Source organism: Typopeltis vanoorti, chromosome 10, assembly GCF_054136105.1.
Source record: "Typopeltis vanoorti isolate ZY-2024b chromosome 10, IOZ_Tvanoo_1.0, whole genome shotgun sequence".
Classification (NCBI taxonomy): Eukaryota; Metazoa; Arthropoda; class Arachnida; order Uropygi; family Thelyphonidae; genus Typopeltis; species Typopeltis vanoorti.
Genome location: NC_143558.1, coordinates 80,713,410 through 80,737,499, shown reverse-complemented (window position 1 = coordinate 80,737,499; position 24,090 = coordinate 80,713,410). Strand labels below are relative to the sequence as shown.

Sequence of the window (24,090 nt, the reverse complement as noted above, 5' to 3'; positions counted from 1 at the left end):
CTGAATTGGACATTAATATTGAGTGGATAAGATGCTCTTTCAATAAAAACAAATTTATGCCAAAGGGTCTATCGTCAATAGAAGAAGAACAACTTTTAGAACTAACTTCTGATGATTTCCTAAAAAATAAATACAGTGAGAATACGTTATCATCATTTTGGCTACAAATACAGAATGAATTTCCTGAATTAACAGATATAGCTCTAAGGTTCATTTTTCTATTTTCAAGTTCATATCTGTGCGAAGTTGGATTTTCGGCCCTTGTAGATATTAAGATGAAGAAGAGAAATCGCATTATAGATGTCGAACCGCATCTGAGATTGAAATTAACAACTATAGAGCCAAATTTTGCTGAAATTTTATCTCACCATAAGCAATTTCATCATTGATGATAAATTATTTCAAGTAACTAAAACTTTATAGTATCTTTATAAAGTTTGTTCTATTAAAAATAAATCATATTTTTTGTTTACATGAACATATAAATTCAAATAAAATAGATATTTAATTTTTTAATATTTTAAATTAATCTATTAATTTTAATTAATTTATTTTTGAATTAATTAATTAGGAGTACTTGGAAATAATGAAAATTTAAGAAGGGGGTCCGCGGATATCTGAAGTTTGAGAAACACTGCTCTAATGTAAAAAAAAAAAAAAAAAGTACAGCTATGTGGGAGTTGCTCTTAAGATAACAATCTCCCAAATTTTTGGCAAATTAATGCAATCATATTTGTTCAGAAATCTACAACTCCATCACCACCCCTCAATCACCAATTGACTGCAACTACACCAACGCCATCTATTGCTGACCATCACTGGTATTTCCACAGACAATCACAAACATCAATGCTCACGTGGGATTCGAACCCGCAGCCTTTTGGCTGGAGAACGGCTATGCTATCCACTCGGCCAACCAGGCAGGCAAATCCGCCGAGAATCACATGGTAAATTGGCAATCATACTCCATTGTTCAAGGAGTCTTTCTAGGTCATTCACTCAAAAGGCATACTAAATCGAAACCAAGAAATGATCCATCATGACATCTGGAAATCATTAATTAATATGTGTAACAATCAAGACCTCTCCTATGCCAGCAATCACATAGAGAGTTTACATAACAATGCAACGACTGCATGTAACATGCCTGATGATACAAATGATTAATATATCATTCCAGTCTTTTCAATTTATAGCAATACAACTGTTAAGAAGCATTTCGTTTTTTTGTCAGTTTATTAACGTATGTTAAATAACCTCCTGAAATTGCTTTCACCCATTTAGACAGTGAAACATGTCAAGGGATTAATTACATCTAGTGTTAATAAAAAAACATCTAAAAGTTAAAAGTTAGTTATTTATTATTCATGCAAAACTACTTTAATGAATTATCTATAAAGGTGTAGTTTGTCTATAATCATCTCATCACCATGCTCAACCATCTTCCAAAGATCTCATCATTCCCTGGGCTTTGGAAAAACTTTTATTGGGATTATATTGATCAAGTGTATATAATAAACAACTAAGTTATACCAACTAGTTTCACCAACTAAGTCTGTTGGCATCTTCAGGGTACATAACTGATGTAAGGCACTAAAAAGTAAAAAACTGTTACAAACTAAAATCAACCGATTCCAATTATATTAAACAAAGAACAGAGCGCGTACAATACATTCATAGAGCGTGGATGATCTCACTTGTTGTTATTTAGGAACGTTCTATAGTTGGCACTATAATTCAGTTCTGGCGAGTTGAAGGATCTGATAAGGGTCTTCCAGATCACAGGCAAGATTAGGCCTTGGTTCCTGTTAAGGTTTTGTGTACAGCGGGCAACTTGTGGCCTCCTTAAAAATTCGGGAGCGGAAGTCCTCCTCCATGTAAGGAATTGTGCTTCTATCCCATTCTATGGTATGGTTCGTTCTTGAGAAATGAAAAGCTAAACCCAATTTTTCTTCTCTGTTATTATTGACATCACCTATATGTTCTTTTTGCCTAATATCAAGGTTCCTTGAAGTTTGGCCGATGTAATTCAACCCGCACGAGCATGGTATGTTATAAACTCCAGCATATTTGGAGAAAGGATGGCTTTCTTTTGGAGATCTTAAGAATTGTCTAATCGTTTCTGTGGGTTTAAAGGCCACTCTTATTTATGTGGTCTAAGGAGTCTAGCAATCTTATTTGAAACTGTCCCTAAGTATGGAATGACGATGGTAGAAATATAATGTACATCATCTTGTTGTCTTTGTCGGGGGTTCAGAGAAAAGTATCTTGTGGACGAGACTTCGAGGAAATCCATTCATGATAAGGTTGGTGGATATCAGGGATAGTTGGTGGATTATCAGATATAGATATCGGGCATAGTGGTATTCCATTTTTGTGTACCTTAGGCGCGCCATATAGTCTTGGTGTTAGTGGATGCATGGATTTCAATCTTCGTTTTAAGTCTATAGACCAGTTCTCCATATGACGTATTAAATCTTTGGTATCATTGTGGTTCTTTAGCGTTGGGTCTGTGACTAGGACACGGTAGGTTGATGTATCCGACAATAAGCTGTTAATCTTATATTCATATGGAGAACTGGACTTAAAACGAAGATTGAAATCCATGCATCCACTAACACCAAGACTATATGGCGCTAGGTACACAAAAATGGAATACCACTATGCCCGATTGTGGACGGAATCAATTCACCAACTTATCTGTGATGTAAACACCTGGCAGGCCTCCTCAAACCTCACATCCATAATTCGGACACTTATATACGAAATTCGCAACATTTCGTTGAGAAACTGAACAACATCTCTATCTCAAATACGGATTTACTCGCCAGCCTGGATGTTACATCTCTATTCACTAACATCCCTGTGGAGGAAGTGATCACCATTTTAGGAAGTTTGCTCCCACAAGACATTACTTCTCTGTTCCGTCATTGTTTAACATCAAACTTTTTCTTATGGAATAAAACCATATATCAGCAATTGACTGGCCTTGCAATGGGTAGTCCCCTCTCACCATCTTGTGCTGATCTCTTTATGGAGGATTTTGAAAGTAAAATCTTAACTCAAACAGACCCTAAACCTACACTATGGTGGAGATACGTGGATGATATCTTTATCGTTTGGAACCACACAAAAAAGGACCTGTTCGACTTTGTTAAGAAAATCACCTCTCTACACCACACAATCAAATTCACTCTAGAACTTGAAGAAGATAACCAATTATCATTTCTGGACACTTTAATTAAGAAGCTTCCGAATGGTGGTATCAACCTCTCTGTTTACTGCAAACCTACCAATACGGGACGTTATTTACATTTCACTTCTTCACACCACATTTCTCAGAAACTTAGTATTGTACACATGTTGAAGAACCATGCCTCTCTCCTTACTACAGATCAACAAGACCTCCAGGAAGAACTATCCCTGATATCCACCAACCTTATCATGAATGGATTTCCTCGAAGACTCGTCCACAAGATACTTTTCTCTGAACCCCGACAAAGACAACAAGATGATGTACATTATATTTCTACCATCGTCATTCCATACTTAGGGACAGTTTCAAATAAGATTGCTAGACTCCTTAGACCACATAAATAAGAGTGGCCTTTAAACCCACAGAAACGATTAGACAATTCTTAAGATCTCCAAAAGATAGCCATCCTTTCTCCAAATATGCTGGAGTTTATAACATACCATGCTCGTGCAGGTTGAATTACATCGGCCAAACTTCAAGGAGCCTTGATATTAGGCAAAAAGAACACATAGGTGACGTCAATAATAACAGAGAAGAAAAATCGGGTTTAGCTTTTCATTTCTTGAGAACGAACCATACCACAGAGTGGGATAGAAGCACAATTCCTTACACGGAGGAGGACTTCCGCTCCCGAATTTTTAAGGAGGCCACAAGTTGCCCGCTGTACACAAAACCTTAACAGGAGCCAAGGACTAATCTTGCCTGTGATCTGGAAGACCCTTATCAGATCCTTCAACTCGCCAGAACTGAATTATAGTGCCAACTATAGAACGTTCCTAAATAACAACAAGTGAGATCATCCACACTCTATGAATGTATTGTACGTGCTCTGTTCTTTGTTTAATATAATTGGAATCGGTTGATTTCAGTTTGTAACAGTTTTTTACTTTTTAGTGCCTTACATCAGTTATGTACCCTGAAGATGTCAACGGACTTAGTTGGTGAAACTAGTTGGTATAACTTAGTTGTTTATTATATACACTTGATCAATATAATCCCAATAAAAGTTTTTCCAGAGCTTTTTGGTCAAGAAAATTAAACTTTTTTTAACATTCCCTGGGCTTGACTTGATGACTTTATAACCCTGTCCATCAGTATATCTGACTCTCCTTCATTGTTTGGTGGTGACACTTTCTTCAATTCATTGCTTTGTGCTCCATTTCTTTTTGATGTTTCTGATCAATCATTTTGTATATTTCTCTTGTTCTGTATTCACCACAGCATTTATCAATATCCTGTCTCATCTAACCACCTTCTTTACTTCACTGCACTCTGTACTATACTGTTCTGTTTTCACAGAGCTCTTTCTCCTAATCTTTAATGCTTTAATTAACTTTAATGTCTCTTGTGAGATACACCTCTTCTTTGGCTTTTTTTTTTTTTTTTTTTTTTAAATCTCTGGAACTGTTTCTTCTACTGCTCTCTTGATTCTTGGAACAAGTTTGTCATATGTATTTCCAAGTTCCCATAATGGATCCCAATTCTTCCTTGAACACTTTCTCTGCAATTTCCTCACTAAACGTTCATATAATCTTTCTGACTTTTGAAACTGCCCTCTCTTGTCATTTGAGTTTCAATTTGATAGTCGCAAACACTAAGCTATGATTCAATTCCATGTCTGTTTATCATGAATCAACGTTTGTCCTTTCTGGATTGATGCAGCCCATCTCTTGCTTATGAGTATTGTGTCCAGCACTTTCTTTTTGTATCATAAGATGACTGCCATTTTTTTATGATTTATTTTTTATTGCAAATTATCATGTCATGCTTCAAGGCAAATTAAAACATTACTTATCCATATTTAACCATTATTCTTTCTCATCCCTTATTATCTGTACTGATCTTGGCATTCCAATCTCCTCCAAAGATCAGTATATCTCTTTGGTACTAATTCCGAGTCTGCTTCTAGGTTGCTAACTAATATGATAACTATTTGTTCTTCAATGCTTTTTTGAAGCAGGTTAACATACCTGGACCACTGTGATGCTGCATGGTCTTGCTGCAAACCTTGCCATTATCATTCTTTCATTTATGGTTTATATCCAAATATTGCTTCTCTTCCTCTTTTACTGAGAAGAAATCCAACCCCTGCTTCATGTTTTGTACTATTCTCAGATTCTTCCACCTTTCATCTCTCCTTACTCTGTGTAGTATATTTCTGTTAATTGAAGAACGTCACACCAGTACTGCTCCATCTCCTTGCAAAGCAAGTTCAGCTTTCTAGGAGCCAATAAGTACAGAAATTCCAAGTTCCTACTGATAACATGAGCCTTGCTAGTTCCATTCTTACTGCACTTCTTTCGGCAGGTAACTTGATGATCCAATGCTAATTGCTCACCTGGTTATGCAGACTGTTTATCCAAGCAACATCTGAACCAGTATATTGTATTTTTTCTTTGAGCTCTCAGATTGTACCAGATTTCAATTGTTTCATTTTTAGTTAGCAGAGTGACATTGATCTGTTCAACCTTTGTTCAGCCATTCCTAACATGAGAAACAGATGCTGTTTGCAGCCACCCATTCTGGATCAAATACTACTGTTGCCTGCTGGTCTACGAGAAGTATTTCATTTTTCCTCATGTGAGAGGCATTTTCCTATCTGCCACCCAGAGACTTGTCTACTAAGGATTTCAGGCTTCCTTGAGGGATCCACTTTATACTGCTTTATAATGCCTGCCTGGTTGGCTGAGTGGTTAGTATATCCACTCTCAAGCCAAAAGGCTGTGAGTTCGAATCCTGCCATGGGCATGGATGTTTGTGATTTGTCTGTGAAAATACTAGGTGGTGGTGGTTGGCAGTAGATGGCGTTGGTGTAGTTGCAGCTCTTTGTAGTCGGTGGATTCAGTGGTGAAGACGGAGAGTTGTAGAGTATGAGTCCTTGGACTCCCTGAAGGTGTCATATAATAATAATGCCTTCTTACAAGACTACTTACATAATCCATTTCATTCTATTTAACCTCCTAACTTTCAGAATATACTGAGGCATTGTTGATGTATATTTCAGGATCCAAACAGCATTGATCTTCTTTCCACTTAATTCCACATACAATAGTACTGCTCCAAGCTATTCTCCTGATCTTTCCATAACCAACCCAAGTGATCCACATACTTCTGCATAGTGGGTGGTCACCTAGATGATTACTTCATAACTACTTTCAGTTATGAAGACAGATCATAGGCAGATCATGAGCATTGTTTAATGCTATGATCAAATCCATTACCTTTCTTCTTAGCATTAAACAATGCTATATATCTGGTAAATATGCCAAAAGTAGTTACTTTCTGAAACCCAAGAAATAAATTTTTCCTATTATGATTTATATTTCCCTAATTAAAATCACTCTTCTCTCGTTTACTAAAGTAATTTTATTAACATTTCCTTATCATTTCTCTACAAGATATCTGGGCTTTTAATGACAGCCTGATAAGTTTCTCATCCTGATGGCCTCCATCTTATGTCATACTGCCTTATGTAGACCCTCTCTCTTACATGACTTTGTGTCCATCCTATACCGAAAACACTATACCCTCTTACTTCTCAGATCCTCGTTCACTTATAACTTTCTCGCTAGATAACCCACACGATCCAACTAAATACCACTTCCTGTGAATCTCCTATGGTGTTTATTGATATCCACCTCATACCATAATGCCTCAAAACTGTTATCAGTTTCCCTCTCATGTCTCTATCTTATATGAACGTAATTTCCTTGCTGTCACCAGCAGCATCCCCCTCCTGCCCTTTTTATCCTTATGTAAAACATCATATTCTTCCATTCCTGTCAGGATATCATCTATCATCTTCATCCAAACATGCTTCACTTCCAAGTGAAGCATGTTTGGATGAAGATGATAGATGTCCAAAGTTTGTTGTCCAAAAATTCCAACAATTTTTGGACAACAAACTTAATCAGTGAAACAATTTCATCTTCCTCATTTCTGATGCTGGCATTGGTAAATAAACACAGCAGTTTGTGTTTAGATCTATAAACTGTCATGCCCATGCCACTAGTTAGTTGTGATTTCCCCACCACTCCTGCCCATCACATTTATCATTACTTACCTCATATCAACTATTTCCACTCACTTCCCACAGGCCATTATATTACTATGCTTATCATCTCCATATACACTCAATTTACTACCACCTCCAATATTCACTCTCCTCTTTATGCTGTGTCTCGCTATCTCACTTGCATTTCCATTCTCTCATCGTATCTCACACTACTACTATTATCATTAACAAGCATTTCAGCCTCATCCATTCCACAAGCTTCAAAATTAAGTAAAAAGTCAGCAACAAACACACATAGTCACAAAATCACACAATTACACTATGTTATCAAAAATAAACAAGATTCTACTAAAATGCAATAAATATCACCAATTGCCACAAAAAATAGCACTTATTTTTTTTCCAAAGTTCTTTACCAATGGTCTGGTGTGTTGCAGTCCTCTAGTGGAAATTCCATTCCAGAAGTTTATCTTAATGTTGAATACTATAGCATGCCTTTCTTATTTTCCTTGACACTACATGAATCAATCATTTTATATTTATTATTTATATAATTTGTTTGTGATTGTCTGTGAAAATACCAGTGGTGGTGGTGTGGGTGGTAGATAGCGTTAGTGTACTTGTGGTTTGTTGTAGTTGGTGGTGGATACAGAGAGTTGTAGAGTAGGTGCCCTTGATGAGTCTTTGGACTCCCTGGAGGTGTCAAGTAGTAATAATAATAATAATCTGTAATAAATTTAAAGTTTTCAATTATTTTATCCATTCAGAGAATTGTAATTCCTCTGCTAGCAGTACCTCTTTTACATTGACTTCATACACTAATAGTGGAAAATCTACAATGCTTCTGAAGACATTCCATTAGCTGACATTTTATTCTTTGCATCACTTTCCTGATGAAAACAGTGGAAATCTTGTATATTATTGCCAGCTGCAGCTGGCAATAATATATGATGTGTTTTTAATAATGCCTAATTACTATTATAAAGAAACTGTGTTAGTTTCTTTATGATAGCCAAAATTTTCAGAACATCACAGGAATATGGAATCAAATATTACCTTTTGATGAAGTGGTCTAAACCTTTGGCTTAGATAAATGACATTGAGTTCACAGTGTAAACTTTCCACATATTTCTGATAAATTTCATGAAACTTTATCATCTATTTTTCATGACATGAAAGTGTCTCAGCACTGGAAATGTTTACATCCAGAAATAATTCCCCATATGTGACTTCATTTAGTCCCCCTCAACTATTTAATCAGGTTTAGAACAGGGCACTGAGCTCCCCAGTCCATTATAGCTATAGTTATCAACTTAAATATAGACATCATATAGACAGATAAAGAAGTGTTTTCAACGTGATATAGCAAAGCACTATCTTGCTGAAACCTTTCACAGTTTCATTCCATAATTGCCCACACTTGTGGAATGAAACTGTGGGAAGGATTATTCAGAATGTGTGTGTGTATCAATATATTTCATGGTGGTACTAATAATATCAGCCTCATACCACTATAGTTTACAGGAAGATGCAGTCTTTCTATTCATGGGAGTGATTTCATTTCCAAGTTTTACCACCTAAAGTTGCAAATATTAATCATCTAGAATCACCACTGCATCAGTCAACAAGCACAATCTTATTATCAAAGTAATGAAATTGTGTATGCATTTTTGTTCAAACTAAATATGATGTTTGCTGATATCTCTGAATATACATGCATTTTCCTAGAATGCTATTTACATAATTTGCATAGCCTCTATTTGCATGTTTTTTTTTTTTTTTCTGTGTGCTTCTGATGTATCTGGTATTCAGCTAACAGAATACTATTTGGTCAGCAAGTCCCAAAATGCCATCCCATCTTTATTTGTTCAACAACTTAGTGAAAACCTAATAATAAGGTACACTGTGGGGAGGTGAGAATCAGAAATTAGAATAGCAGCAGTTCTGGTCAGTTTTCCACATTCCTTATAGGCAAGATCTTGTCTCATGTTTAGCTTCAACCAGTAACTGATCTTGCTTTTGAATTATTTGTATAAAATAAAATTCAAATAATAATAACAAAGAGAAGATTAATTAGTGTTAGGCAGGACAAACCTTATGACTTATTTCACATTTAATTACAATAAGCATCTAATAATAATAATAAGAGAAATCTAGTGAAGTGCAATGTTACCCCCCCCACACACACACACCTCCGAATCAAAAAATTAGAATAATCAAAGAAAATGTGTTAAATGATTTGCAATTCTAATTTATTCCATAAAAAAATAAAAATAAAATAAAATAAAAAATCAGCTAACGCCTATGTTGTTTCTGTATAGGGAGTAGGTGGGGCCATTTACCCTATAAAAAATAATTATTACCAAATGTGAATTAGCATCATCTAATTCTATGTACTTTGTACATTATAGAGCCATGTAAACAGATAAAAATGTAATATATATTATAAGAAAACTGTTATTTTGAAAACATTCACAAAATTAGAATAATTTTTAATGTGATTCAAAATATTAGAATATTTCAAATTTTTCTGATTGGTTTTGAGGAGAGCATAGAAATAGTATATATTTCAGTAGTTGTGGGACTGACTTGTGTGTGAGGAATCGTTTGCATGTGGATTTCAGTTAATCATTTGATAAACATGGGTCAAATGAGTGATATATTGGAAGCTAAGAAGTTTCATTGGTGTCTACACAAAGAAGGCCAAACTTAACAGTTTATAGCTAAGGAATTGAAATGTTCTCAAAGCAAGCATGAGAATATCATGAAGAAAAATCATTTCCGAAGTGTAAGGTATTTTAACAGGAGATGGAAAGAACAAGGTGTGAATGTATCTAAATCTATGATGTTGAGATGATTTCACAAATTGGGTTTTAAATACCTAAGACAAAGCCACTTATGACTTGCGAGCAAAAGTCGGCTAGAGTGCAATGATGCAACAAAGACTGTTGTGGGGGTCAAGAGGTCTGGAAACTTTTTAGCAATGAAAGTATGTTTTGTGTGTCCCATGGTCATCAAAGGATACGGGTATGATGTCTTAAGCAAGAAGCATGAAACATTCAGTGAAATTTGCTATGTATCGTGTACAAAAGAATTAATTCCAATGTGTAGGCAATTTGGGATTTAGCTGACCAAATTGTATTCTTATTGGTTAAACCAAAATAAAAAATGATGGTACAACATGACAAAATTTCATGCCGGCTGGGGCGTCGCCCGGTTAAACAAGGCCCCCGTTGTTTTCGCCAGGGAACCAGGGCGAACAGCGAAAAGTCAGCTACTGGAACAAATCTGAAAACAAACCCCAACTCAACATCACCAGAGTTAAAGATCGGTACTATCAACGTAAGAAGCCTGAATGGCAAAGAAATGGAGCTAGCTGAGGAATTAGATAAGTACCAGATCGACATAATAGGGGTGACTGAAACAAAAAAGACCAAAACTGGTGAGATCTTTCTGAGCAATAAATACAAAATGTTATATTCAGGCAATGACAATCAAGGAAAAGAAGGAGTAGCCATAGTATTCAACACAAAATACGAGGCTAATCTTCTTGAATGGCAGTCAGTCTCAAGTAGAGTAATGTGGGCAAATATGAGAATGGGGAACTGGACAATGAGACTTATTTGTGCCTATGGTCCCACAGAAGGTTCTACTAAGGTAGAAGTGGAGGAATTTTTTGAGGCTTTAGAAAAAGCAACTGACACAATGAAAAATGAAAAGTTGGTCCTTGTTGGGGATCTAAATAGTAGAGTAGGAAATGATTGTGAGACATACAAAAATATTTTGGGAAAATTTGGAGAAAAGAGCAAAGCTAATAATAATGGCAAATATCTGTTGGATTTCTGCTCAGGACATGGACTGGTTATTACTAACACCATGTTCCAACATAAAAATGTGCACAAATTCACATGGAGAGAAGAGGCTAGGAATAAGAAAAGTCTCATTGACTATGTTATTGTTGATAGTGATGTTTTCTCCCTGGTGCAGGACACCAGAGTGTACAGAGGATTTGAAATTGGAAGTGATCACTATTTAGTCTTGAGCAGGATAAAATTGAATTTCATATTGAAAAGAATAACATGTAAGAAAGTTTTAAAGCGAATAAAAGTTGAGCAGCTCTCAGATGTGAACTGTAGACTAAAATACAGAAATATAATTGAAAAGAAAATGAAAGAGTTTAAGAACAGGAATCAAACCTTGGAGATTCAGTGGCAAACTCTGAAGGAAACATTGATTGATTCTGCCAGAGAGGCATGTGGTGAGGTTGTGTGCAAGGATAAAAAAATCAGAACTCCCTGGTGGACACAGGAAGTTAAAGGCAGTGAAGGAAAAGAAGAAAGCATATCAAAAGTTCCTGGCAAATAAGTCAGCTTTTACTCTTACAGAATACAGAGACAAATGTAAGAAAGCTAAACAGTGTGTAAAACTAGCTAAACAAAAGTCATGGGAGGACTTTGGCAAGAATATAGAAAATAAATATCAAGAAGGTGGCAAAATATTCTGGAGGTTGTTGAAGAAGCTTAGGAATGGAGGAAAGAGTGCTGTAAAAGGAATTAGAGATTATAAAGGTGAAATGAAAACAGGAGAAAAAGATATCCTTGAAGTATGGAGTAATTACTTTGAAAAACTGCTAAATGAAACAAGCAGTGACGACAGCACAGTGATAAAAAACACTGACCATGCATGCAGTCAGGAATACATATCCATACTTGAAGTAGAAAAAGCCATCAAAGGCTTGAAATGTGGAAAGGCAGCAGGAGTAGATGATATTCGACCAGAAATGCTGAAGTATGGTGGTATAAGAGTCTTACAGTGGCTGCACTGCATAGTTCAGAAAGCCTGGACAGAGGGACGAATTCCCGATGATTGGAGTAGAGCTCTCATAGTACCCATATATAAAAAGGGAAATAAAACTGAATGTGAGAATTACAGAGGTATTTCCCTACTGAGTGTTCCTGGCAAGATCTATGCAAGTATACTTGAGAAACGGTTGAGAAGAATTGTGGAAGAAAAGCTTGGTGAAGAACAAGCTGGATTCAGGCCAAATAGAGGCTGTCAGGATCAGATCTTCACTTTACGACAAATAGTCGAGAAAGCATGGGAATATAACAAAGATCTGTATTTAAGTTTTGTCGATTTGGAAAAGGCATATGACAAGGTGCCAAGAGAGAAGCTATTCAATACGCTGCAGTTATATGGTGTCAATGGGGCATTATATCAAGCAATACTTAGTCTTCATTTGAGTTGTGAGTCAGCAGTTAGAATTGAAGGAAGTACAGGAAGATGGTTTAATGTTAAATCTGGTGTGAGACAAGGATGTACATTATCCCCTCTGTTATTCATTATCTATGTGGATCACATTATGAAGGAATGTGGTGTTAAACCTGATATCAAAATTGGAGATGTTAATGTCGGCTCTTTGCTTTATGCGGATGATGTTATACTTCTAAATAAATCCGCTACAAGTCTGCAAGATTCTCTGACTAAATTGAATAGCTGTTGTAAAAGATATGGTATGAAGGTCAGCAATAAAAAGACAAAGACAATGAAAATAGGCAGAATCATTGAAAATGTCAACTGTGTTGTGAATGGAGAACCTGTGGAAGAAGTAAAACATTTCAGCTACTTAGGCACAACTTTTACTGAAGATGGTAAATTAAATATAGAAATAGACAACAGAATCAGCAAAGCTGGTATGGTGGGAAGTCAATTGAATAAATTCATATGGAATAAGAAAGAAATTAGTCGGAACACTAAATTAGCTGTATACAAGACTGTGTTCAAACCAGTTTTAACTTATGGATCTGAGAGCTGGGTCAGAAGTAAAACACTTGACCAAAGACTAGAGACTGCAGATATGAGAGTCCTGAGAAAGATTAGAGGCGTGAACAGATGGCATCAATGGCAATATCATATTAAAAATGAGGATATTAGGAAAGAACTTGACATTGTCAGCATCCAGGAATGCGTTAGCAGAGCTAATCTCAGATGGTATGGTCACTTAAATAGAATGGGAGAGGAAAGATTAGCAAAACAAGTGTTCTCTGCCAGGTTGGCAGGAAAACGACCCAGAGGAAGACCAAGATATAGGTGGATTGATACGGTACAAAGTGCCTTAGATGATAGAAATATAAGATCTGATAATGTTGAAGTCTTGACAAGTAACAGACTGATTTGGAGGAAAATTGTAGATAGGAAGTTAGTAATGATGTAATTTTTTCATGTAGTACTGTCATATCCTGTACACCCCTTGAGGGTACATAGCAGGAATTTGATGATGATGATGATGACCAAGAATTTCTGGAGCGCTTTATGTTACTGGCATCGAAAGATTTGTGTGATGGTGATTTCCTTTTTCAGCAAGATTCAGCTTCTTGTCACACTTCCAAGACCACTACTACTACATGGCTCAAAGAAAGGCAAATCAATGTAATTCTTGGCCAGCACACTCACCAGATTTAAACCCCACTGAGAATTTGTGTGGAATTATAAAAAATGTCTTCAAGAAGTTGCCTTAAGAGACAAAAATTAACTTGTTTCTAGTCTGCAGACCACATGGGCAGGTTTTGATAAAAAAAAAGACTGTGAACCACTAGTAAATAATATGCCCAACAGTTTACGAATGGTCATAAAAGCTAAGGGTGATGCAACAGTACTAATTATTATGTTTCTGTTTGCTGTCATTTGTGTGCATTTATTTTTGCATTTTTATAATATTTTGAACCACGTTATAAATTATTCTAATTTTGTAAATGCTTTCAAATAACAGTTTTCTTATAATTTATATTATATTTGTATGTGTTCACATGGTTATATAATCTAAAAACAACGTAAATTTAGATGCTAATTCATGTTTGGTAATAATTATTTTCTATGCAATAAATTAGAATTGCAAATAATTCAACTTATTTTCTTTGATTATTCTAATTTTTTTATTCAAGTCATTTTTCAATTGTATTATATATCAGTCATACTTTTTAAATACATATCTGGTGCAAGTTAAATAAATAAATGATATTACCTGAATTACATCCATTTTAATAATTTCAATATCAGTAAGCTTATCACTGTTAACTTCATTCTGTAATTTGATATCTTGTGCATCAGGGTGCTTCAAAAAAGGTGATATATATCCACGGTTCCAAGGAAATACTTGATCTAAACATATCTAAAGAACAAAAAAAAAATTGAAATGAGAACAACACACAGTTGTGACATGTTTGCTTTGCATTCATAATACAACATCTGGTTTAGATTGTGGTTTGCTAAGTAAATAATTGAGCAAATTAGGAGATATATTTTATACACTTTATATATATATATTCATTTTTTAAATTAACTGACTTAAACCCGAGAATTATAACACAATGACATTTATTTGAAAAAAACGCAACATGTTTCGTCAAAAATGACTTCTTCAGGCGATAAGAACATAGAAAGATAATAAAAGACACTTAAATTAACATTGACACACTCTAAAGCTATACAATTATAAAGCCATAATATTCGACTGTAAATTACAGGTTATTATGAGCTTGAACTACAGTCTGAGTTAAAGTTCTATTGTTGTACACCTGTGCGTGTGTGGAATTCAAGCGATCTCCAGTATCTAATAGTAGAGTTGAAAGAGTCTGCCAAATTATAGCTAAGATTATTATTCAAATGAAAAGGGTCTAAGGTGATTTCCCTTGACTCGACAATGCGGCGCTCTATTTCATCATGGCTGATGTGTAGGTTTGAAGTCAATGTCCAATTTATTTCATGTTGGTGGCCTTCGTTGTTCGTGTTTATTGAAAGCAGGACATGGCCCGACAGAGCAGTTGCTCTGGTTCTCTTATAAGCATTGTCTCTCTGATGCTCTTCGAGACGTAGTAAGATAGATTTCTCTGTCTGCCCATAGTAAGGCTTTCGGCATTCACAAGTGACCTTGTATACACGTGGGAATTGTAGAAGGTTGTGAGGTTGTTTATAGTTGTTGAAGCGTGATATTATTTTTGGCAGAGTCGAGAAGCACGTTTTTATGTTAAACTTCTTTAGAATTCTGCTCAGCTTTTTGGATAGTGTGCTGATATATGGCAAGACGATATGACCTTTGGAGTCGTCCTGTGTCTCTACGTTGTTACGTTGACGGCGGGATAATTGGTTGTTAATACTTTTTAGAGAGTAGCCATTGTTTTTAAAGGTCCATTTAAGATGTTGTAGTTCCTTTTTCAGTTCTTCATCTGACAGTACAGATGAATAATAATAATAATAATAATTTTCATTTGAATAATAATCTTAGCTATAATTTGGCAGACTCTTTCAACTCTACTATTAGATACTGGAGATAGCGTGATTCCACACACGCACAGGTGTACAACAATAGAACTTTAACTCGGACTGTAGTTCAAGCTCATAATAACTGTAATTTACAGTTGAATATTATGGCTTTATAATTGTATAGCTTTAGAGTGTGTCAATGTTAATTTAAGTGTCTTTTATTATCTTTCTATGTTCTTATCGCCTGAAGAAGTCATTTTTGACGAAACATGTTGCATTTTTTTCAAATAAATGTCATTGTGTTATAATTCTAGGGTTTAAGTCAGTTAATTTAAAAAATGAACATATCCCAACCCCGAGTTAATAGTACGTTTTATATATATATATATATATATATATATATATATATATATGTATGACAGAATGATCATTGACTCGGTTAACATACATAGTTTTATGAAGAATTAAATGACTAGAACTGAGATTTAGGTAAAAAGGTTTTAATATAAACACACTACTAGTTTCGGCCTGTAACAGCCTTCTTCAGGTGACATTATAAAAGAAAAAACACTAAACATTGAGGGTTAAAAGACTATGAACAACACAGACAGTCTTTATACATAATTAGCATGAAAACGTTGTAGTTGTATTTGAAGCTGTTCTTTCGTTCGTTGCATTGTTGGGAGAGTGCGTGTTTGCTGCATCACGTGAACGCCAGTACATGATTACAGCTGAATGACTATCTGGGAGGTTGTAGCTTAAGTTGTTATTTAGATGAACAGGATTGAAGATGATTTCTCTAGATTCCACAATTTTTCTCTCTATTTCGTCACTGCAACGGAAGATGTTAGTAGATTTTTCCCAGCAGACTTTGTGACTTTGGTTATCATCATTAGGATTAGCCGAGAAAAGGATATGACTTGAGAATGCACTCGCTCGCTGTCTCTTGTAAGTAATGTCTCTCGTGTTCTTCCATACGCATTTCGACAGATTTGTCTGTCTGCCCGAAATAAGGAATATCGCAGTCACATAATATTTTATATACACCAGGGTATTTGAGTTGATGATGACAAGGTTTTGGGTGGCTAATTAAGGAACGGATCTTTGGAAGTGGAGTGAACAAGGTTCTGATATTGTATTTTCTTAGAACTTTTGCTAATTTGTGTGAAACAGTACTTATGTAAGGAATATATATATTGCCTTTATATCAAAGGCAATGACAGAATGATCATTGACTCGGTTCATATAATTTGTGTGAAACAGTACTTATGTAAGGAATAGATATATTGCCTTTATATCAAAGGCAATATATCTATTCCTTACATAAGTACTGTTTCACACAAATTAGCAAAAGTTCTAAGAAAATACAATATCAGAACCTTGTTCACTCCACTTCCAAAGATCCGTTCCTTAATTAGCCACCCAAAACCTTGTCATCATCAACTCAAATACCCTGGTGTATATAAAATATTATGTGACTGCGATATTCCTTATTTCGGGCAGACAGACAAATCTGTCGAAATGCGTATGGAAGAACACATGAGAGACATTACTTACAAGAGACAGTGAGCGAGTGCATTCTCAAGTCATATCCTTTTCTCGGCTAATCCTAATGATGATAACCAAAGTCACAAAGTCTGCTGGGAAAAATCTACTAACATCTTCCATTGCAGTGACGAAATAGAGAGAAAAATTGTGGAATCTAAAGAAATCATCTTCAATCCTGTTCATCTAAATAACAACTTAAGCTACAACCTCCCAGATAGTCATTCAGCTGTAATCATGTACTGGCGTTCACGTGATGCAGCAAACACGCACTCTCCCAACAATGCAACGAACGAAAGAACAGCTTCAAATACAACTACAACGTTTTCATGCTAATTAAATATAAAGACTGTCTGTGTTGTTCATAGTCTTTTAACCCTCAATGTTTAGTGTTTTTTCTTTTATAATGTCACCTGAAGAAGGCTATTACAGGCCGAAACTAGTAGTGTGTTTATATTAAAACCTTTTTACTTAAATCTCGGTTCTAGTAATTTAATTCTTCATAAAAAAAAAAAAAAAAATATATATATATATATATATATATATATATATAAATTTAGATGTACACTATGTGTACATTACTGGAATCATATCTCAAGAAAGCAACTTGTAGTTGATGCTACTGATAAAGCTTAAAATGCTGGAAAGAGTTTTATAAAAAGAATCAGAGATGATAAAGGTGACATGAAAACTAAAGATATTCTAGCTGGCTAGAATAATTATTTTGAAAGAAAGAAAGAAGAAACAGAACTGTGATAGTAAATATTCAAGAAGGATGTCATTAGGAGTACATATTAATACTTGAGAAAGAAAAAGAGATTATATTTGAACAAAAATGCTCAAATAACAGTTGTAATTCAGAAGGCATGAACAGAGGGTCAAATTCCAGACAAGTGGAGTAGAGCTTTTTTATTACCTATTCCACGAAAAAAAAAAAAAAAGAAAGAAAGAAAGAAAAAAAAGAAAACAATGTGACAAGAGGCTATGAAAAATTCTGGAAGAGAAACAAAACATGAAGAATAAGCTGAGTTCAGACCAAACACAGGTTTATAAATTAAAGATACCAAGAAATTATATACTTGGTTTAATCCTTTATCTAAGTGTAAGCAAAGAAAGTTTGAGCCTGAAGTATTTTCGAGACAGGGACAACTCATATTCACATCACTTGTCTTAGTATCCCATAGTGCAAAGCACATATTCTTGCAGACATGTATAATGTAATGCATTATGGGAAGGAGCATGACTTCTGCCTTAGTATCATTACTAAGTCATTACTTGAACCTCAGTATCACCACTGGGTCTGGCTTCCACTGATGAGACCTCAATAAAAGTTGAAACTGGTATGGGATAGTGACCCTTCCCATAATGCATAGCATTATACAAGTCCACTTTGCATTATGGGACACCCAAGGCAAGTGATACAAAGTCATTAGCTTCTATATACGAGTTGCCCCAGTCCTGAAAATTCTTCAGATGCAACTTTATACAAGAAACTTTGTTTGCTTGCACTTGTATAAAGGATTAAACCAAGTGGAAAAACGTCCAACAAACACAGGCTCTTAAGATCAGATTTTCATTTATAAGCATTTGAGAAATTGTGGTAATATATAATAAGGATATGTATTTATTTAAGTTTTATAGGTTATGACAGGAAAAGTCAGCAAAAACAAACATTCCATATCAGGAATGTGATGATGTTTCCTCAATAAATAAAATATAGCATAAACATATACTTCACTTTTACTTTCAGGTGTTTTAAAACAAAACTGATGTTTTTCACAGAGTAAGCGTAGTATATTATTGCAACGAAAGCAAATAGTTACAGGATATTAAGTGGAAAGCACAAATATTGGCTTAACTGATAATGCACTGGTAAAAAAAGTCTCAAATGCTGAATGTATGAAAAAACCAGAACTTCTGGAATTCATAATTTATTTTTAACACAAAGCATTTAATTAATCCTTCTCTTTTCATAAACTTCTGTTATTTTTACAGAAAATAAGAATTCCTTGTTAAAACATTAAGTGTGGCCAAGCTTTGTTCATTAATAAGAGTCACTAGGATAGAATGGGAAAGCTCTCAAAACTCTCTAGAAACACAAACATATACTACTAATTTATGATATTTCAAAATTATAAAACATATAAAAGTAAGAGCATGACCTTTCTCTATACCAATGACTATAATGAAAAGATAAAGTTATCACATGAAAACGTATATGGAATTACATGTATATCATCCAATGAAAATTCATTGTAATTCATTCATATATATATATATATATATATATATATATATTACAAAAAGTAAATAAATAAAAAAAACTCATTAAAAATAAAATACAGTATGATGATGAATTAAAAAAGAATCTCTAGTTGAAACATTCTTCAGGTTAAAAGATATTTCAGGTGCAAACTTTGTTTGCTTACACTTGGATAAAGGATTAAATTAAATTTATTATAGTCTAACCAGTGGGGAAAAAAAAAAAAAAAAAAAAAAAAAAAAAAAAAAAAAAACTTTCAACATCTTTCTCTAAATCCAGAGTGTCTGGCTCCCACTGACGAGATGTACAAGGAGATGTGCTTTGCATTACGGGAGATACTAAGACAAGGAGTGATGAGAGCTTGGTCCACCTTTACCACAAGTTGCCTTAGTCCTGAAGATACTTCAGGTGCAAACTTTGTTTGCTTACACTTGGATAAAGGATTAAACTAAATTTATTATAGTCTAACCAAGTGGGGAAAAAAAAAAAAAAAAAAACTTCCAAAAAATGTATCGAATTGAACGCTGCAAGGACCTCATTAAAATCGCTCATAAGGACTCAAACTTCCTTGAAATTATTACTGGTGACAAAACATGGTGTTTTGAGTATAAGCCCGAAACAAAGCACCAGAGTGCTGAGTGGAGACCACCAGAAGAGGGGCATCCAAAAAAAAGAAAGTTGCTTGGAGAAGTCAGAAGTAAAGACAATGCTGATTTGTTTCTTCAATTCCAAGGGCATTATCCACAAAGAATTCGTTCCGCCTAGCCAAACGGTCAATGGTGAGTTTCATCTCAAAGTTTTGAAGCAATTGATAGCGAGAATTTGTTGCGCACAGCATGAATATCGTAATGCAGGCAGATGGTCACTTTTGCATGATAATGCACCATCTCATTGTTCGGACATTGTGAGACAGTTTTTGAGCAAAAACCAAGTTTGTTTGTTGGATAACTCGCCGTATTCACCTGATTTAGCATCCTGTGACTTCTTTCTCTTCCCTGAACTTCATTTGCCGATGAAAGGAAAGTGATACAACACCACTGAAAACGTTCAAGTGGCAGTAACCACGACCCTCAACAGTATCCCAAAAACTGGTATAAAATACTCATTTAACGAATTAATTGCCCGTGCCAAATGCTGTATCGAAGCTGAGGGAGAATAAACTGATTGAAATAAATGATTTGAATAATTATAATTGGCCTGTGTTTTATTTTCTATCAAAAGTTTGGTTTCTTTTTGGACAGAGGATGTATATCTCATGATTCAGTATGCTGTTGTGAAATTTGCAATCATCATTATAGGTAGGTTGGCTGAGTGGACACTGTGTCTTTGCTTTCCAATTTACAGGTTATGAGTTGAAATTCACTCGGTCAACCAACCTATGATGATGGCAAATTTCACAACAGTATACTGAATCATGAGATATATTGCAATGCAACTAGTTATTTGGACTAATATTTCTAATGAACATACTAGTAATGAAGAGGTTGTGTAACTCCTTATTAGAAAGGGCAACTTATATACAGAAAAGGTAAAAAAAAAGAAAAGAAACTGGCCCTTATTGAGAGCTTAAATAGCAGGGAAGAAAATATGACTTGAAATGGTATTTTTAGGAGAATTTGGAGGGGGGGGGAGAGAAAATTAGTGAAAAAAAAAAAAATTAATTGCTAGATTTCTGTTCTGAACATGAATCTGGTTATTGCTCAAATCATGCTCTATCACTGAGATACTCAAACTGACAAGACAGAGAACACAAGAAAAGCTTTACCAGTAATACTGTTAAAATACTCAAACATTCTTTATGTTTCATATTTGGTTTTAGTATCACAAATATTATATATTAATTTAAAAATCTTCATATGAATTTAAATTCTGTTCATATAATTTCAAGTACATTATATTTTATTCTTTGCATTTTGCAATATACAGATACTACTCTTGTAATGAACTTTTCCCTATATTTAATTTTATTATTACACAGGAATCACAACAAAGTCCTTTGGCAACTTACTTCACCCATTAGTTATTCCTTCAAATGAAAAATCTATTCCTCGCACCCTTTCTAACAAACACTCTTTTATAACTTCCAGAAGTGACCACTTATTCTTTCCTGTTCATACAAATAAATTTCTTATGCATTTATTCTATAAAATCCTTTTAGTAACTTACACATTTCTATCATACCTACTCCTTTTCCAACTATCAACTAAACTTTCTAGCACATGAGCTTTCATTCCACAGACCCTGTACTATCTTGATCCCTTGTGTTCTCTGGATTATCTGTTAAACTTCCTCATCTCAAGAAACCCAGTTGAACAAATCTCTGCACAGTAGTCCAGGTGAGGCCATATCAATTCTTATAAAGAGGGAAAATAACCTCTCTATATCAATTTCTCAGTGTATTCATCAATGTCCAAGTGATCCTAGGAACTATTCTACTTTTGCAATATGTTCTGTGAACTTTAACTCTCCATCCACAATCATTCCCAAATCCCTAGCCTCGTCAATTGCTTGTGATCCAATGAACTATGACCATTACCCTCTGCAAAAATGTCTGTTCATCAGCCATCTTCTTATCCATGCAATTTCACATTCATTCCAATATGCTCTAATTTAGATAGGTAGGATTTTATGCAGTATCAACTGTTTATGCATAAAACTAGCCAATATCATGGTGAAGCCATTTCCATTATCCAACTCAACTGCCACTTTATTACAAAGACGAGATTTCCCAACCTCATAAAGCTATGCTCTACCCAAGGGCATCATATTCCTATCCACCCAACTTCTGAATTCTACCCTTATGAAGTTTTCTAATACCTTAACCACCACTCGTGAAGCACCAAATAGTCTATAATTTGCAACTTCTCTGTCCTGGAGCCTCCTTATATAATAATACTTACTATCTTGCCTTCTTTCCATTTCCATGGGATCGTACGAGTGCTGAGAATTATAAACAGCCTAGTTAGGGGCAATGACAATTCTCCTTTACCTTCCGTTAACATATACCAGCCAACCCTGATTAAAAAAATCATCTCAGTGTAATCACATTGAGAGTTCTTAATATTCTAAACACCTCTAGCTCATCTATCTATCATCATCATCACCGAATTCTTGCTATGCATCCTCAGGAGGTGTACAGGATAATTAGTATAGTACTACATGAAAAAGTTACAACATTATTAACTTCCGATCAATAATTTTCCTCCAAACGGACAGGATAAACAGCTTTGAGATGTTGAGAGTCTTGGACAAAAGGTATAATGTAAGTATAATAAGTCCACTAAAAATCAAAAGGCAGCTTTGTGACATTGTAAATGAAAGAATTCTGAAATATTTCATTCACATTTCAAGATTTGAAAATGACAACCTGGAAAAACTTATCATCCAGGACAAAGTGGAAGGACAAAGAAAAAGGATGCTCAAGACCAGGATGGTTGGATCAGATTAAAAAGATTACCAAACTTACTTTGAAGTTGGCCACTGCTGCAACAAAAGACAAAGAAATGGAGAGACACTGGGGCTAAGGTCACGAGCCCTCAAACATGAGGAGACTGAGCAAGAAGAAAAATCTGTTATCTATCAAGACTCGAATATTATCAGATCTTATATTTCTGTATTTTAAGGTGCTTTTAACTGTATCAATCGATCTACATCTTGGTCTTCCTCTAGGTCTTTTGCCTGCCAACTAGCAAATAGCACTTGTTTTGCTAATCTTTCCTCTCCCATTCTATTTAAGTGACCATACCACCTGAGATTAGGTCTACTAACACATTTATGAATGTTAACAATAGCAAGTGGTTTCCTAATATCCTCAATTTTGAAGTAGTACTTCCATTTATGCCATCTGTTCACTCTACTAATCATATTAAGAACTCTCATGTCATAGGTCTGTAGTCTTTGACCAAGCAATTTTTTTCTAACCCAGCTTTGAAATCCATAAGTTAAAATTGGTTTGAAAACTGTTTTGTATACAGTTTTCAAACCAATTTGTAATGTGTAAATACGCCGACACATGAAATACCGTGAGTAGGTATATTCAAAATAATACTACCGGATATCAGATTCCTCGCTCTTGTGGGTTATCTTATTTTGGACAAACAGGAAGATCTGCTTTTATTTGGCTAGAAGAAGAACACAAGTCTTATACTCAATACCTTGAGCCTGAACAGCCTGGACTTGTGGAGCATGCTATCAACACTAGACATAGAGTTCACTGGAACAAGACAAGAGTGCTTCATAAAAGCCTGTTCCTCATGGAATGGCTTTTCAAAGAAACATGTGAAACTTTATTTAAATCTTGTAACTTAAGCAGGTCGGATGGTCTATGTCTATCTCCATTGTGAGAGATAGTATTTTTTAAATCAGCTAATCTATATTAACTTTATTTTGTCTAAATATATATAGTTTTTTTTTAAAAAAAAAGTTAGGAAATTTACTGACATTTTTAGTTATTTTGCATTAGCTACTTAAGTGATACTTTTTAGAATTGCCTGTTAATGTTCAATTGCCTTTATGTGTTCTTGTACTGAAGATGCCTATGAAACGTGAAAATTCTATGCTAATAAAATATATATTACGACTAATTATATGAAGAGCCAAAGGCTTCAATTCGGCGACATGAACTTATTCAGGTGCTGCAATATTCAGGTATTTGCTTACGCTTGGAATCGCCGAACTTTATATAGTTTCTATGTTCGGCATGAAACTCTTTGAGTTTCTTATTCGGCTAAGAAACAATATGGGATGTAATAT

At 34.8% G+C, this 24,090-nt stretch overlaps 1 protein-coding gene across 1 annotated transcript in view; it reads right to left on the bottom strand.

Moving 5' to 3' along the window:
• Positions 1-24,090, bottom strand: part of LOC150102538 (RNA polymerase II-associated protein 1) — a 754,864-nt gene that overhangs the window by 468,208 nt on the left and 262,566 nt on the right. Inside the window, exon 13 of the mRNA XM_090399226.1 lies at positions 14,293-14,439. Coding sequence (XP_090255352.1) covers positions 14,293-14,439 — 147 coding nt within the window. The remainder of the gene's footprint in view (positions 1-14,292; positions 14,440-24,090) is intronic.